The sequence below is a fragment of the Erythrolamprus reginae genome, chromosome 1 (genome assembly GCF_031021105.1).
Source record: "Erythrolamprus reginae isolate rEryReg1 chromosome 1, rEryReg1.hap1, whole genome shotgun sequence".
In the NCBI taxonomy this organism is placed as follows: domain Eukaryota; kingdom Metazoa; phylum Chordata; class Lepidosauria; order Squamata; family Dipsadidae; genus Erythrolamprus; species Erythrolamprus reginae.
In genome coordinates this window covers 166,684,900-166,699,873 of record NC_091950.1, presented here as the reverse complement: position 1 = coordinate 166,699,873, position 14,974 = coordinate 166,684,900, and the positions used below count along the sequence as shown (strand labels likewise).

At 41.4% G+C, this 14,974-nt stretch overlaps 1 protein-coding gene across 2 annotated transcripts in view; it reads left to right on the top strand.

Annotated features, from left to right (window-relative positions):
* Positions 1–3,278: 3,278 nt before the first annotated feature.
* Positions 3,279–14,974, top strand: part of ZRANB3 (zinc finger RANBP2-type containing 3) — an 81,632-nt gene continuing 69,936 nt past the window's right edge. The window contains exons 1-2 of one of the 2 annotated variants that reach the window (XM_070731273.1): positions 3,279–3,498; positions 9,826–9,987. In XM_070731273.1, coding sequence (XP_070587374.1) covers positions 3,494–3,498; positions 9,826–9,987 — 167 coding nt within the window. In that variant the 5' untranslated portion in view covers positions 3,279–3,493. Of the gene's footprint in view, positions 3,504–9,825; positions 9,988–14,974 lie in introns of both variants that reach the window. The other variant, XM_070731281.1, reaches the window with a different exon arrangement.

The following is a 14,974-nucleotide window of genomic DNA, read 5'->3' as shown; positions in this document are numbered from 1 at the left end:
GGTGAGAGGGGTGGATCGGGCGGGCGGGCGAGCGGCGAGTGGGCGGTAGCGGCGAGGGCGCCGGACGCGCTGGGGGGGCGGGGGCAGCCGACATTCAAAGCAATCTTTGTCAGCTTCCGCACTTTCATCGCTCCCCGGCTCCACCATCTGTGCATGCGCGGCTATGGAAAAAGGGCGCGCATGCGCAGATGGTGTTTTTACTTCCGCACCACTATACTGCGGAAAATCGATTATCGCAAGAGGTCTTGGAACGAAACCCTCGCGATAATCGAGGGATCACTGTATATATCTCTGGCTCTGGATTATGAAGTTAATCATTCCAGGTTAGGTTTATCATATGAATCTACCCGCTAGGGTATAAATTTTCAATCAGGGATAGCAGGGCTAATTTATTAGTTTGAAGCAAACAACATAATATGCACTATCAACTAATGAGCAGCGGGTCATTAGACTATATTACATTTGGAATCTAGAATTACTTAATTGTTCCATTGTTCAATTAGTAACAGATTAAAACAATTGCCTCACCAATCTACAGTCTTTGTCATACTCAGTAATATAAATATAGTCTCTAAAGTGATAGCCAAATATAGAAGGACTTGCTACAGCATTAGATCTTACTCTTGTGCAAGCCATAACCACCTGCTAATTTTCTTTTTATAAGGTGTGCATAGAGTTGCATACTATAAAGCACTGTTTCTCAACCTTGGCAACCTTAAGATGGTTGGACTTCAATTCCCAGAAGTCCCCAGCCAGCTTTGCTTCCTGGTAGTTAAATAAGTAATTTCTACCTTAGAAATAAATAATTTCTATCCTAGTGGACCTGTATACTGCACTAGTCAAAAATAGGGCTGTGAAAATATTTACTGATCCCTCGCATCCTGGACATAAACTGTTTCAACTCCTACCCTCAAAACATCGTTACAGAGCACTGCACACAAAGACAAGAATGCCATCACTCTGCTAAACAAATAATTCCCTCAACACTGTCAAAGTATACTGCTCAAAAAAATAAAGGGAACACTCAAATAACACATCCTAGAGTTGAATGAATGAAATACTATTCTCATTGAATACTTCGTTCTGTACAAAGGGCACAACAGCATGTGAAATTGATTGTCAATCAGTGTTGCTTCCTAAGTGGACAATTTGATTTCACAGAAGTTTGATTTACTTAGGTATATTGTGTTGTTTAAGTGTTCCCTTTATTTTTTTGAGCAGTGTATTTACTAAGTCTGCACTACTATTACTACTAGTTTTTTCTTATAATTCCTATCACCCATTTCCTCCCACTAATGACTGCATGACTGTAACTTGTTGCTTGTATCCTTAAGATTTTTATTAAGATTGTTTCCTGATTGCATATTTGACCCCCATGACAATCATTAAGTGTTGCACCTCATGATTCTTGACAAATGTATTTTCTTTTATGTACACTAAGAGCATATGCACCAAAGACAAATTCCTTGTGTGGCCAATCACACTTGGCCAATAAAGAATTCTATTCCATTCCATTCCATTCTATTGGGTAAGTTCACATGACAAATCCCAGCATTGCTGGCTGGGGTATTCTGGGAGATGAATATAGCTCATCTGTTTGGAACCTATACCACATTTTCGACATTAACACCATTGAAAATGTCCAAAAATACTTCACCAGAAGAGCACTTAACTCCTCCACTCAAAACAGAATACCCTACGAATCAAGACTTACAATCCTGGATCTTGAAACCTTAGAACTACCCTGTTTCCCCGATAGTAAGACACCCCCGATTGTAAGACGTATCGGGAGTTTCAGGGGGGTCGGCTAATATAAGCCGTACCCCGAAAGTAAGACATAGTGGGGCTTTTGGGGATAAAAAGAAAGTAAGACACTGTCTTACTTTCGGGGAAACACGGTACGACGCCTCAAACACGATTTAAGTATTGCCCACAAGATTATATGCTGCAATTCCCTGCCTGTCAATGATTACTTCAGCTTCAACTGCAACAACACAAGAGCACACAACCGATTCAAGGTTAATATTAACCACGCCAAACTTGACTGTAAAAAATATGACTTTAGCAATCGAGTTGTCGAAGCATGGAACTCACTACCGGGCTCCTTAGTATCATCCCCTAACCCCCAACACTTTACCCTTAGACTATCTACGGTCGACCTCACCAGGTTCCTAAGAGGTCAGTAAGGGGCATACATAAATGCACCAGAGTGCCTACCATCCCCTGTCCTATAGTCTCTCCTTTATCTCATATATCTTCTCTTCTATATCTTCTATCTCTTCTAACCATTATATCTCTTCTATCTCTTATATCTTTTCTGCTATTCTCTCTAGTTATATTTACTCTTATATTTTCTCTTTTATACTCTATTGGATACTCTATTTTTTATATTGAGTTTTAAATTGTTTTAATGTATTGGATTTGTACTGTTGTGAGCCTCTCCAAGTCTTCGGAGAGGGATGGCATACAAATCTAATAATAATAATAATAATAATAATAATAATAATAATAATAAGAATAATAAGAATAATAAGAATAATAATAATAATAATAACATTATACTCGTATATATCCTCTATAACCTTCATTGTGTATTATTGTGTATTGGACAAATTAAATAAATGAATGAATGAATGAGGTCCAGTCATCCCAAGATTGAGAAACGCTGTTGTTAAAAGTATTTCCCAGGACAGTTAAATCTGCGTTTAACCTGCAATTGTATACATACCTACTCAGACGCAAACCTGTTTGAAGCACCTTTGCATGCTCCTGCTATTGCATTCTCCTAATCACCATTTGACCTGCTCTCCCATATGCTCATAAACCCATCAAACCAATTAGCCTTCTTCATCCTGTAACTCTGCCGCCTTAGTACCTTGCACTGTTCCCGGCTCAAGAGCTAAGACATCCTTCGCATCGCTCTGATCCGAGGAATGCAAAATACTTACAAAGACGGCCGTTCCCCTTCATTAAATCCACCCGCCCCAATATCCCAGACTTTTATAACCCGGCATCGGAGGCTTAAGGGAGTTCCTCCCACCCTCCTTCAACCTGCACGCATTTGCAAGCAGAATTGCTTTCTTATGAGCAAAAGCTGGGACAGTGTTTCCCAACCTTGGCAACTTGAAGATATTTGGACTTCAACTCCCAGAATTCCCCAGCCAGCGAATGCTGGCTGGGGAATTCTGGGAGTTGAAGTCCTGATATCTTCAAGCTGCCAAGGTTGGGAAACACTGAGCTGGGATTTCAATCCCCGATGAAGACCGCCTTCATCGCTTGGGGCCCGAGTGGCAGCACGAAGCAAAACCAGGAAGCGGAGCCAACCCACGCCGCTTGGATTTATAGTCCTGGCGGGAAGGGTTTGTGAAGCAGTCGGGTTTGTCTTGCCCCCTGGGTGAGATCACTTCCGCCGTGTTTAAGCGCGAAAAAAGCAACAAAAAGGTCATTCTGGTTAGCGGCCGGAAAAAAAGAAGCTTGTTGCTGTTTTGGGCGAATGAGGTTCGGTGAGGCATTCTTTACCTGGGTTTTTGTGCACACAGCGGAATAGCAAATCTGCCTTTGGGCCTTGGACTGCATTGCTGTCCCTTAAAAATGAATTTGGCAATGTGGTTTCTCTCTTCATTGCCTGGCACTAGCTGCTGCAATTGCTGCTTTGGAAAAACAAGTTTATTAAAAGATTGCTTGGCTTTTTCTTGGCCGCTGTGCTATAGCTAGGACTGACACTCATTGAATTTAGTGCAAAGCTACGCTAAAAACGGGTTGGGTAACTTTGTAGTTAAGCATGTTTTGTTAAAGTTCAGCCTCTGGCTTAACTTTTATGGTAAGCTTTATTTGGGCACTGTGTGTTTAAAATGGGTTAGTGTTAGGGTTGTAGGATTGTAGGTTTGATTTCTTGGATGGCCCCCTTATTTTTAAAAAATCCCACCCTCTAAAATATGAGGTATGTTTAGTCAATTAAAGACAAATAATCTCACTAGACCTCTATGATGCTGCTGCAGGTTTAGTCTATAATGGTTAAAGGGAGTTGGAGGAATCTATATCCATTTTAATTATTGAGTTGTTACTAGGTCAAAAGGAATGGAAAAGGTATGACTGAAATATAGTTAAATGGTACTGTTTGAATATACAGTATATATATGTTTAGTATATATATATATATATATATCACATGTTTTTTTGCTGAATTTGAAAATTAAGGGAGACTAGGATATATATATATATATATATATATATATATATATATATATATATATATATATATGTGTGTTAAATGTTTTCAGCTGTTTAAATGTTTAAATATACCAGGGTGATCCGACATAAGAAAAACATATATATATATATATATATATATATATATATATATATATATATATATATTTCAAACAGTACCATTTAACTGTTGGATCACTCTGGTATATTGAAGGAACTTCACAGCTCCTTTTTGCCTCTAGGCCAATGGTTCTCAACCTGGGGGTCGGGACCCCTTTGGGGGTCGATAGACCGTTTCACAGGGGTCACCTAAAGACTATGGGAAAAGACAAATTTTTCATAGTGTTAGGAACTAAAGCTTCTATTCTGGCACCTTGGAATATATGTTTGTAATCTGACCAATCAGGTGTTTACAGTGGGGGTATCCCTCTGACCTTCCTGCCAATCAGCTTAAAGATCTGTGGAGAGAATTGGCGCTGGAGTTATGGTTGGGGGTCACCACCAAGGGGTCATGGCATTACAAAGGTTGAGAACCACTGCTCTAGGCCCAGCCCAGGGCCATTTCAAGGCAGTTAATTTATTCCTGGCCAACAAACTATATTCTGTATGTATCACATTTTAAAAATTCAGCAGAAACATGTGCTACACATATATACTGTATATATATACAGAGAATTATATATATCTATAATAGATCTATCTTGGTCTCCCTTAATTTTCAAATTCAGCAAAAACATGTGACACACACACACACACACACACACACATATATACATGTTTTTGCTGAATTTGAAAATTAAGGGAGACCAAGATAGATCTATTATAGATATACAGTATATAATTCTCAAACGGCCTAAAATTAATCTGACTTTCTTGACAAGGCCATTGTGAACTGAGTAGAGGTTGAGACACAGGTGAACTACTGCTCACTTTTGCAAGTAAGTAGCTTAGTAATGGGTTGCTAGACCGCGCACTGGTAGCGGCTGCCAGATTGTGCAATTTGTGCATGACCGCTCCGGTGGCAGTACTATGGCCATCTTTTCTCTTTGATTTTTTGTATTTTTTGCTTCCTGCGCATGTGCAGAAGCAAGAACACAAGGGACACATGTGCATAGCATGTGCATACAAGATAACCGAAACTGCGCGCACAGCGCACTGGTAGTAGCAGTAATGGCAATTCACCCCTGAAATAGTCCCTGACTTGTGACCACAATTTAGCCCAATATTTTCATTGCTAAGCAAAACTGTTGATAAGTGGTTATTTTTGTTACCTTTCTTGCCACAGTTCTTAAGTGAATCACTGCAGTTTCAAAGTTAATAACCTGGTTGATGTAAGTTGGCTGAGAAAGTTGCAAAATGGTGACCATGTGACTGGGATGCTGCAGCTGTCCTAAGTGTGCCAAAGTTGCCAAGCAACTGACTCATGTGATCACAAGAATGCTGCAAAGGTCACGAACGTGAGGACTGATCATAAGTCACTGTTTTCAGTGCCTTCATAATGGAAAGGTTGTGAAGTGAGGTCTACCAGCAGGGGTGGGCTGCTGCCTAGACAGGGGGACGGGGACATATTGGGGTAGCGAAAATGGAGCTCCACCCCTGAGTATCCAACTTGCACTGAAAGACGTTGAAAGAAAATGCAGGGCATCCTGCATAAGTCATACCCACAGTGTGGTAGTAAAAATTTTGGTAGCCTTTCAGTGTCTACCAGTAATGAATAAAATATTCTGGTAGAGAAACCAGGAGTATCTACTCCTTCCTTAGCCATGAAAACTGGCTGAGTGAGTTTGGTGTGCCATTCTCTATCAGTCCAATCCATCTCACAGGGTTGTTTATATTTGCGGAAACATCAGTGTAATACAATAGGACTTGACTAGATGTTTCAACTCTGCACCCCAGAAAATAACTACCACGTGTATAGTTTTAATTGTACAGTAGTACCCCTAGATACGAGCATAATTCGTTCCATAAGGGAGCTTGTATCTCGAGGCAACTCGTATCTGGAACAAGTTGTTTTTCCACTCCGAGATAACCAAAAGCAAGGATTCTTGCGCCACCTAGTGGACGCTCGGCTTGTATCCTGAATTTGAGCTTGGAACTAGAACAGAAGTGTCTCTCCCCTCGTGGCTCGTATCTTGAAATACTCGCATGTAGACCAGCTCGTATCTAGAGGTACTACTGTATATGGCACAGGTGTCAAATTCGCCTCCTCACATTGCCGTCACGTGATGTTTTGTGCCATTTTTCTCGTTTGTTTGCGGACATGGAGTGGGCGTGGCCTGCATGGGACACATTCAGCTTGCGGGACGCCAGAAACACCATGGAGATCTGACCTGGGGTGATGGCGTGCCCCCTCTGGCACGCGTGCCATAGGTTTGCCATCACGACTCTATGGTCGCCAACATTCTGGATTCTCTTCTCTTGCTCCCCCCCCTTTTTTTTTAGCATAGACTCTTTATTCAGCTTGAATGAGAAAGGTCGAAAATCAGTAGAAGAAAATTTTGGTACAGCAGTAATGAGAACATATTTGATTTATAACTCTCTAGAACATTTAGAGCAAATGTTGGACTCTATTCCACAGAACACAGCTGGCAATACAATGGCGTCCCTGGAAATTTCAAGAGGCCACTGAAAGTTATGAACATCAGAAAAAATTAAATCAAGAGTAATTAGACAAGTATAATTTGCAGACATTTGGAGAAAAACAAAATAGAAATTTGAGAAAATAAATATATAGAACATTTTTTTCTTATTAAACCTAAATGTAAATTATTGTATTGGCTTAATATACAATGTATCTTGAGTTTATGATGCATTGGCATGTTTGATTTACAAGACTTTATTCATATTAAAAAAAAACATCAACAGATTCATGTAAGAATATTTTGGCTTTATTCCCAAGAACCTTGTTTAATGCGGCTTACTCCCAACTATACTGGGAAAATGGTGTTTTTGAGGATTCAGTCTTGAGGACTAGCAGATTCCAATTTGAATTGCAAGAAGTAATTAAGATAACCACTTGCTACTACGTCATGCAGACCATTAGCAACCTGATTCAATGAGTTGAGGGAATTTTTAAGGGCTAATATCACAACTCGTTAATGGGGGGGGGGCAATACAGGTAGTCCTCAAGTTACAACTATTCATTTAACAACAGTTTAAAGTTACAACAGCCTTGAAAAATGTGACTTACAATCCGTCCTTGAAGTTATGACTGCTCTTTCAGACCCACAATCAGGTAATCGCAATTTGGGCACTTGGCAACTGGCTCACACTTCCTACTGCAGTGTCTTGTGATTACGATTTGCGACCTTTTCAGATGGACTCCAACAATCAAAGATAATTGGGGAAGCCAGTCACTTAACAACTACATGAGTCACTTAACCCTGTGATTCTCTTAACAACCTGGGTAAAAATGATCGTAAAATATATTTCATCCCCGTGTGTTATTTATCTTTACAGATTATAAACTTCATGGAGTTTGAGAACCTGCTCTTTTGCTTATATCAGTCATGTCATGTTTGTTAATGGATTGTAATTAATTGCTAGTATTATCTTTTCATCTTTTACAATTACAAGCTACATTACTTTTTATGATGTTCAACGTGAGCTTTTCTATTACTGTTTTCTCATCAACAGTGAATTTACTGTTGAATAAATACACTGCCCCTACTGGTTACAATATCATTTGAAAGATATTTTATTTTATTTTGTGTGTTTGTGTGTATATATATTTGTTTTCGTAGATTTTCACGGGTATATGTATGTAGATTGTTCTGAGTTCGGGTTTTGCCCCGTGTAATATTTTGAGTGTCTATGCGACGTTTCGGTGAAATCACATTCACCATCATCAGGCTGAAGTTTTAAGCTTCGTGCTGCTGTAAATATTACATGGGGCAAAACCCGAACTCAGAACAATCTACACATATATATGTATATGTATAGGTATATATGTATATATGTATATATATTTAGGAACCTGCAAACAGACATACATTCCTGTGTAACTAATTTAAGAAGAACAGAGTGGGAAGGCATCTTGGAGGTCTTCCAAACCCCTGCTCATGCACGAAACCCTATACCAGTGATTGCGAACCTTTTTTTCTTCGGATGCCGAAAGAGCATGCGTGCATGCTATCATGCACGCGTGAGTGCCTACACCCATAATTCAATGCCTGGGAAGGGTGAAAACAACTTCTCCCACCCACAGGAGGCCCATTGGAGGCCAGAAACAATCTGTTTTCCAACTTATGGTTGGCCCAGTAGGCTCGTGTTTCATCTTCCCCAGGCTCCAAAGGCTTCCTTAGAGGGTAAAAATGCCCTCCCTATCCCCCTGGAGGCTCCCTGGAAGCCAAAAATGCCCTCCCACAGCCTCTGTGTGAGCCAAAAATCAGCTGGCTGGCACACACATGCATGTTGGAGCTGAGCTAGGGCAATAGCATGTGTGCCAACAGATATGGCTGCATGAGCCATCTGTGGCACCCGTGCCATAGGTTCACCATCACTGCCGTATACCAATGATGACAAACCTATGGCATGGGTGCCACAGGTGGCACATGGAGCCATATTTGAGGGCATGCAAGGCGTTGCCCTGTGTCAGCTGCAGCATGCATATGTGGGCTCATCAGCTGATTTTCAGCCTTCTTTTCAGTGGTTTTCGCTCTCCCCAGGCTTCAGGAAAACCTGAACCCTGGGGATGGCGAAACATAGCCCAACGGGCCTACCAGAAGTCTTCAATGAGGTCTGTGCACATGTGCAGGAGGGTGGAGTGCGAGGGTTGTGTGCATACATGGTAGGAGGCCATTGCATTATGGGTGTGGACAGACACGCACATGCCATTGTGCTTACACACACCCTTTTGGCACCTGAGCCAAAAAAGGTTCGCCATCAGTGCCCTATATCATTTCAGATCTTCTTAAAAACCTCCATTGCTGGAGCACCCAGAATATCTGTATGGAAGTAATAACGTGGATGGTTTTAATTGTCAGAATTTTTTTCCTTACTTCTAGATTGTTTCTCTCCTTTATTAGTTTCCACCCGTTGCTTCTTGTCCCGCCATTTTGTTTCCAGATTCCTTGCTTGATTGTTGTGATCTGTGTATAATACAATTGCCTATGTTTGTGATGCTGAACCTATGTCACAGGTGGCATGTGGAGCCATATCGGCTGGCACGTTAACCCTTACCCTAGCTCAGCTCCAGCACGCATGTACGCGCTGGCCAATTGATTCTTGACTTGCAAGGAGGCTCTGGGTTGGTGTTTCCGGCCTCTGGGGGTGGTGGAAGGCCATTTTTGTCCTCCGAGGGTGAAAAACAGCCTACTGAGCCCATTAGAAGTCGGGAAATGGCCAAGCAGGGGAGTCGTGCGAACATGCGCACGGGGCAGGGAAGCATGGGGGGTCATGCACGTATGCGTGGGAGGGTGGGCCATGCGGGGGTCATTGATTTATAGGTATGGTCACATGTGTGTATGTGTGCAATAGTGCGTATGCTTGCGTTTTTGGCACCCAAGGGTAAAAAGATTCGCCATCACAGGGTCTATGTTGTTTTCAGTATTGCTAAAAAGTAATGAAGAATAATGCTGATTTTTTAAAATAAAACCCCCTTTTTACTTTTGCTAGAATAAAGATGGCAACTGCTATCCAGGACAGTCCTAGAGTTGGAATGTCTTGTTCAAATTCTGATGCTGATGAAGAATTTTCGTATCTACCTGCGAGGCTAAAGGAAAAACTGCTTCCTTTTCAGAAGAAAGGAATTATATTTGCACTAGAAAGAAATGGCAGGTAAAATTATCTTAAAATTGTGTGATGATGAAGTTGCTTCTAAAATGCAACCTCTGGCCTATTATGTTGAATGGAAATTTTGTACAAAATGTTTGTCAAATTGTAGAAGCTGAACCTAAACTTAATTGTGCTTTTTGAGTTTGGATTCCAAATCATTTGTCTGTAAATAGTGGTCTGATTAAACTTGGCATGTAGTTTATTTTTAATTTTTATTTATACTTTGTTTTTTCATTTCATTTCATTTTATTTTTACTTTTTGTTTTACAAATAATCTAAGATGCCAATTGTATCCAACAAACCTATTTTCTTCATAACAACAACCCTAGGTGGTGGGTTAGACTGAGAGATAATGACTGGCCCAAGGTCTTATGGATAAGATGGGATTTGATATCATGATCTCCCACTTTGTGGCCAGGAGCCTTAACGACTAGTTCAAACTGGCTCTCTATATAGTTGCCTTTATTGTATTGTAGATACTTAGAATACAATCAAGATTAAAAAAAACTAAGAAAAAAAAAGAGGTGTGCAGATGGTATAAAACTGAATAAAAATGCAAAGTAATGCTAGATTAGGGCTCCTTTTTAAGGTAACTTTGATTCAACTATTTAAAGTTACTTTTTAATCTGCAATAATTATCAACAAATGCCAGTATAATGTGAATCATTGATCAAAGTGAAAAATTAATGAAGATTTCTGGGTAAAAAAAATTCAATCCTTATTTCGTAAATTAAACAAAATCTTTTAAGTATTAAACCAGTAAAAGAAACCCAATTTGGGGATATAACATATGGCTATAGATAGAACTGTGAACTATGAATAGTTTCTAAGATTAATTAAATTATGTTTCAGAATTGTTTTTCAAATGCAAAGTTAGTTTTATATTGACACATACTCTAGCGTTTTAAGATGGTATTTGTCTAAAGCAGTGTTTCCCAACCTTTTTTGATCCACGGCACATTATTCATATTTTCAAAATCCTGGGGAACATTGAAAGGGGGGCGGGGGGGGGGCGGGCTAAAGAAAAGTTTGGACAAAAAAACCTCTCTCTTTCTCCCTTTCGCTCAATTTCTCCCTCTTTCTCTCTTTTCCTTCCTTTCCTTCTTTCTCTCTCTCCATCCCTCTTTCTTTCTTCCTCTCTTTTTTGCTCTCTTTCTCTCTCTCCCTCCTTCCCTTCCTCTATGTCTTTCTCTCTCCCTTGCTCTCTCTCTCTCTCTCTCTCTGTGTCTCTCTTGCTATCTCTTTCTTGCTTTTTTCTCTCTTTCTTGCTCTCTCTCTCTCTTTCACTGTCTCTTGCTATATGTCTCTTTCTTTCTCTTTGCCTCTCTTGCTATCTCTCTTTCTCTCTCTCTGTCTCTCTTACTATGTCTCTCTTTCTTTCTTTCTTTCTTTCTTTCTCTCTCTCTCTGCCTCTCTTGCTAAGTCTCTTTTTCTCTTGCTATGTCTCTCTTTCTTTTTTCTCTCTGCCTCTCTTGCTATGTCTCTCTTTCTCTCTCTCTCTCTTTCTCTGCCTCTCTTGCTGTCTCTCTTTCTCGCTCTGTCTCTCTTTCTCTGCCTCTCTTGCTATGTCTGTCTTTCTCTCCCTCTCTCTCTGCCTCTCTTATATGTCTCTCTTTCTTTCTCTCTCTCTCTCTCAGCTGACTGCAAGCGGGAGCCCTGACGGCGGCAGCTGGACGTGCTGCTGGACGCCGTATATGCCAGGCCCGCAGCGCTAGCATGTACGGCGTCCAGCAGCACGTCCAACCGCCACCATTAGGGCTCCCGCTTGCAGTCAGCTGAGAGAGAGAGAGAGAGAGTTCCCTCTCGCCGCCATCTCCCCGTGACTGCCTGCGGCCGCTGCAGCCACCCCCCCCCCACTCCCACCGCCAGTGCCCTCCCGCCGGGCCCCAAAGGACACTTGCCGCCGACGCCAGAGAAGCTCCAGCTGGGCGGGGCGCTGCCGGTGCCTCCGATCTGGGGCTCCCACTCGCAGCTGTCCCTCGTCTCCTGCCTGATGCCGCGGTTTCTGGCGCTCTCCTGCTGGACCCCAAAGAAGGAGAGCGAGAAAAAGGCACGAAGAATGAAGCTCTCCTTCTTCCTGCCTTTTTTCTTTGGGGCCCAGCAGGAGAGCGCCGAAAACCGCGGCATCGAGCAGGAGCCGGGGGACAGCTGCGAGCGGGAGCTCCAGGTCGGCACCGGCAGCGCCCCGCCCAGCTGGAGCTTCGCGGCACACCTGGCCGTGTCTCGCGGCACACTAGTGTGCCGTGGCACACCGGTTGGGAAACGCTGGTCTAAAGAGCAGCTTATAAGTGATTTTCAGTAAAAAGCATAAAGTGTCCTGGCAGTTGTTAGCTGTTAGCACATTTATATGGAAATGTAAGAAATAACAGAATAACATCTGATTGGAAAGAAAATTCAATCTTTAAAATTTGTTCAATTCTGTCATAAAAAATATTTTTGAATTGTTGAGCATAGTAATATTTCCATCAGGGGAAAATTAATCTAAACTGATTATTGCATTTTCAGTAATATTTAGAAAACTGCCCATCTATTGTAGCAGCCAGTATTAGAGTAATAATCCAATGGTAAAATATCTTGTCTGATAGTCACACTAAATTTAATATTTGATATTTCCATTAATACAATGAGCCATGGTAGAGCAGCGGTTAGAGTGCAGTACTGCAGGCTACTTCTGCTGGCTGCCTGCCATTTGGCATTTCAAGTATCACCAGGCTCAAGATTGATTACCTCTTTCTGAGGTAAAAATGAGGATCCAAATTATTGGGAGCAATATGCTGTCTCTAAACCGCTAGAGAGTGTTCTGGTTTCTGGTAGAAATTTAGCAATTACAAATAACTCTTATTAAATGCATCATTTCATGAATAAAGAAACTCCATTTATTTCTCTGCTCTCCTGTAATTCAAACACATTCCATACAGGCACTCGATCCGTTATCTCGCTTAGCTGCATTCCTCACATTCCTTCTCCTGCTCCACTTAACAAGATTTATTTTCCTAACAGCATAACTTTGAAAAACAGCAGAACTGACTGTTAACAACACAGAATACTTTTACTTACTTTAGCGTGGCAAAAAACACATCCATTTTCCCTTCTGCAACATTGAAACTCCACCCTTCTTCTCCACTGACCCCCTGACGTGCCAAATACATCACTACAGTATTTAACCCATTCCTCTCCTTAATATCTTCTTCCAGACCTCTGTTCTCTACGTTTTTGGGCCCTTCTGGATTTAGGGTTAACCCAGCGAGCGTCTGGTTCTCTCTCGCTAGATCCTGAACTCATAGCCCAATCCTGTGCCTGGCCTCCGACCTGTTCTACTATCTGTAACCCTGCCCCCCCCCCACTAATTCATAAACACTATCTGAATCCGAGTCCTCAATATCTTCATCATCCTCCAACTGATCAGGAGTATGTACAACAGAAAGGGCTGTAACAAAGCACTGTAAAGCAGTATATAAATCTGAGTGCTATTGCTGTTAATATTCCCATTGTTGCATATCATTCATTCTGTTTAAATGTTGTACCCATTTATTCGCAGCCTTTTTAACTTGTTCAGTTTCTGAATTATATTCCACTGATAATTAGTCAGTGAAATTTGTTCCCACAAAAGTTATGAATTTGATTTACAAGTTTTTCAAATTCAGCTCTATCAATAAATAATCTGACCATTCAACCCACTACAGCACAACTGACACAAGCTATGAAAAAGATAATATTTCCCTACATCAAACACATTTCAGAAACACCAACAGGCTCTTATCACCGCATGCCATCACAGTAGTACACAAACCAATGAGAAAACTGCAAAGTATCTTAAGTTGGGGAAAAAAAATCCATTAGCCACTGAAGAAAAAAACAAGCATCAGATACATCATACTGTATAAGGACTGCAACAACCATTGCCTAGAACAGTGGTTCCCAACCTTTTTTTGCCTATGCCCAACCTGAGCATCTCTAAAATCCTGATCCCCCACTCCCGACATAGAATTCCTACTATTCAAAAAGTGAACTCCTACTCATGTGGAGGAAGTCTAAAAGGCCATTAACTTGGTTTAAACATGGTTCCAATTGCCCCTATTAAAAATCAGGCCCCACGTTGGGAACTAGGGATCTAGAACAAACAGGCAGTAGTTTAGCAGAGCACATCTATGCATACTAATTAGTAGTCAGAAGACATGTACATTCCATAACTTGACAATACATGGACAGAATTAGTCATAGTTTCGACTGGGCAGCTTTGATCATCCTAGACCAAGCTAAATACAAAAACTAGGGAATTCCTGGAAGCTTGGTACTCAGACAGATCATCCATCAACAAGCACATAGAGATAAACATTTACACATCATTTAAAAGAGACAATAAAAAAGCTTAAAAGGAAACAAAAGGCCAGACTACCACCTTCCCTGCAATCATCACACAAATAAGTAGGAATCAACTTTAGGATTAACAACAGACAAACGAGCAGTAAACAATATCCTAATCAGGGAACTACTATCTCAGACAATCAAGCAATAGCCTATCAAAGAAATTACAAAGGAGAAAAGGAACACCCTCACCAACTCTGACATGGCAAGCTCTTATGCAGTATGTAAGCAGATAGAGATGTTTATAAAGATGTTTATATAGTGTATAAACTGAAAGCAAACTCCATTCCTTTTTAGCATTGAGGTTGTTACCCAGTTATACATCTCCACCCCATGTCCAGTCAATGAAGCAGTGGAAGTGATGTGCCAGTGCCTGGAGGCTGTTAGGGCTTGGATGGGTGTCAACAATCTCAAACTCAACCCAGACAAGACGGAGTGGCTGTGGGTCTTGCCTCCCAAGGACAATTCCATCTGTCCATCCATTACCCTGGGGGGGGGGAACTACTGACCCCCTCAGAGAGGGTTCACAACTTGGGCGTCCTCCTCGATCCACAGCTGACATTGGAACATCATCTTTCGGCTGTGGCAAGGGGGGCGTTTGCCCAGGTTCGCCTGGTACACCAGT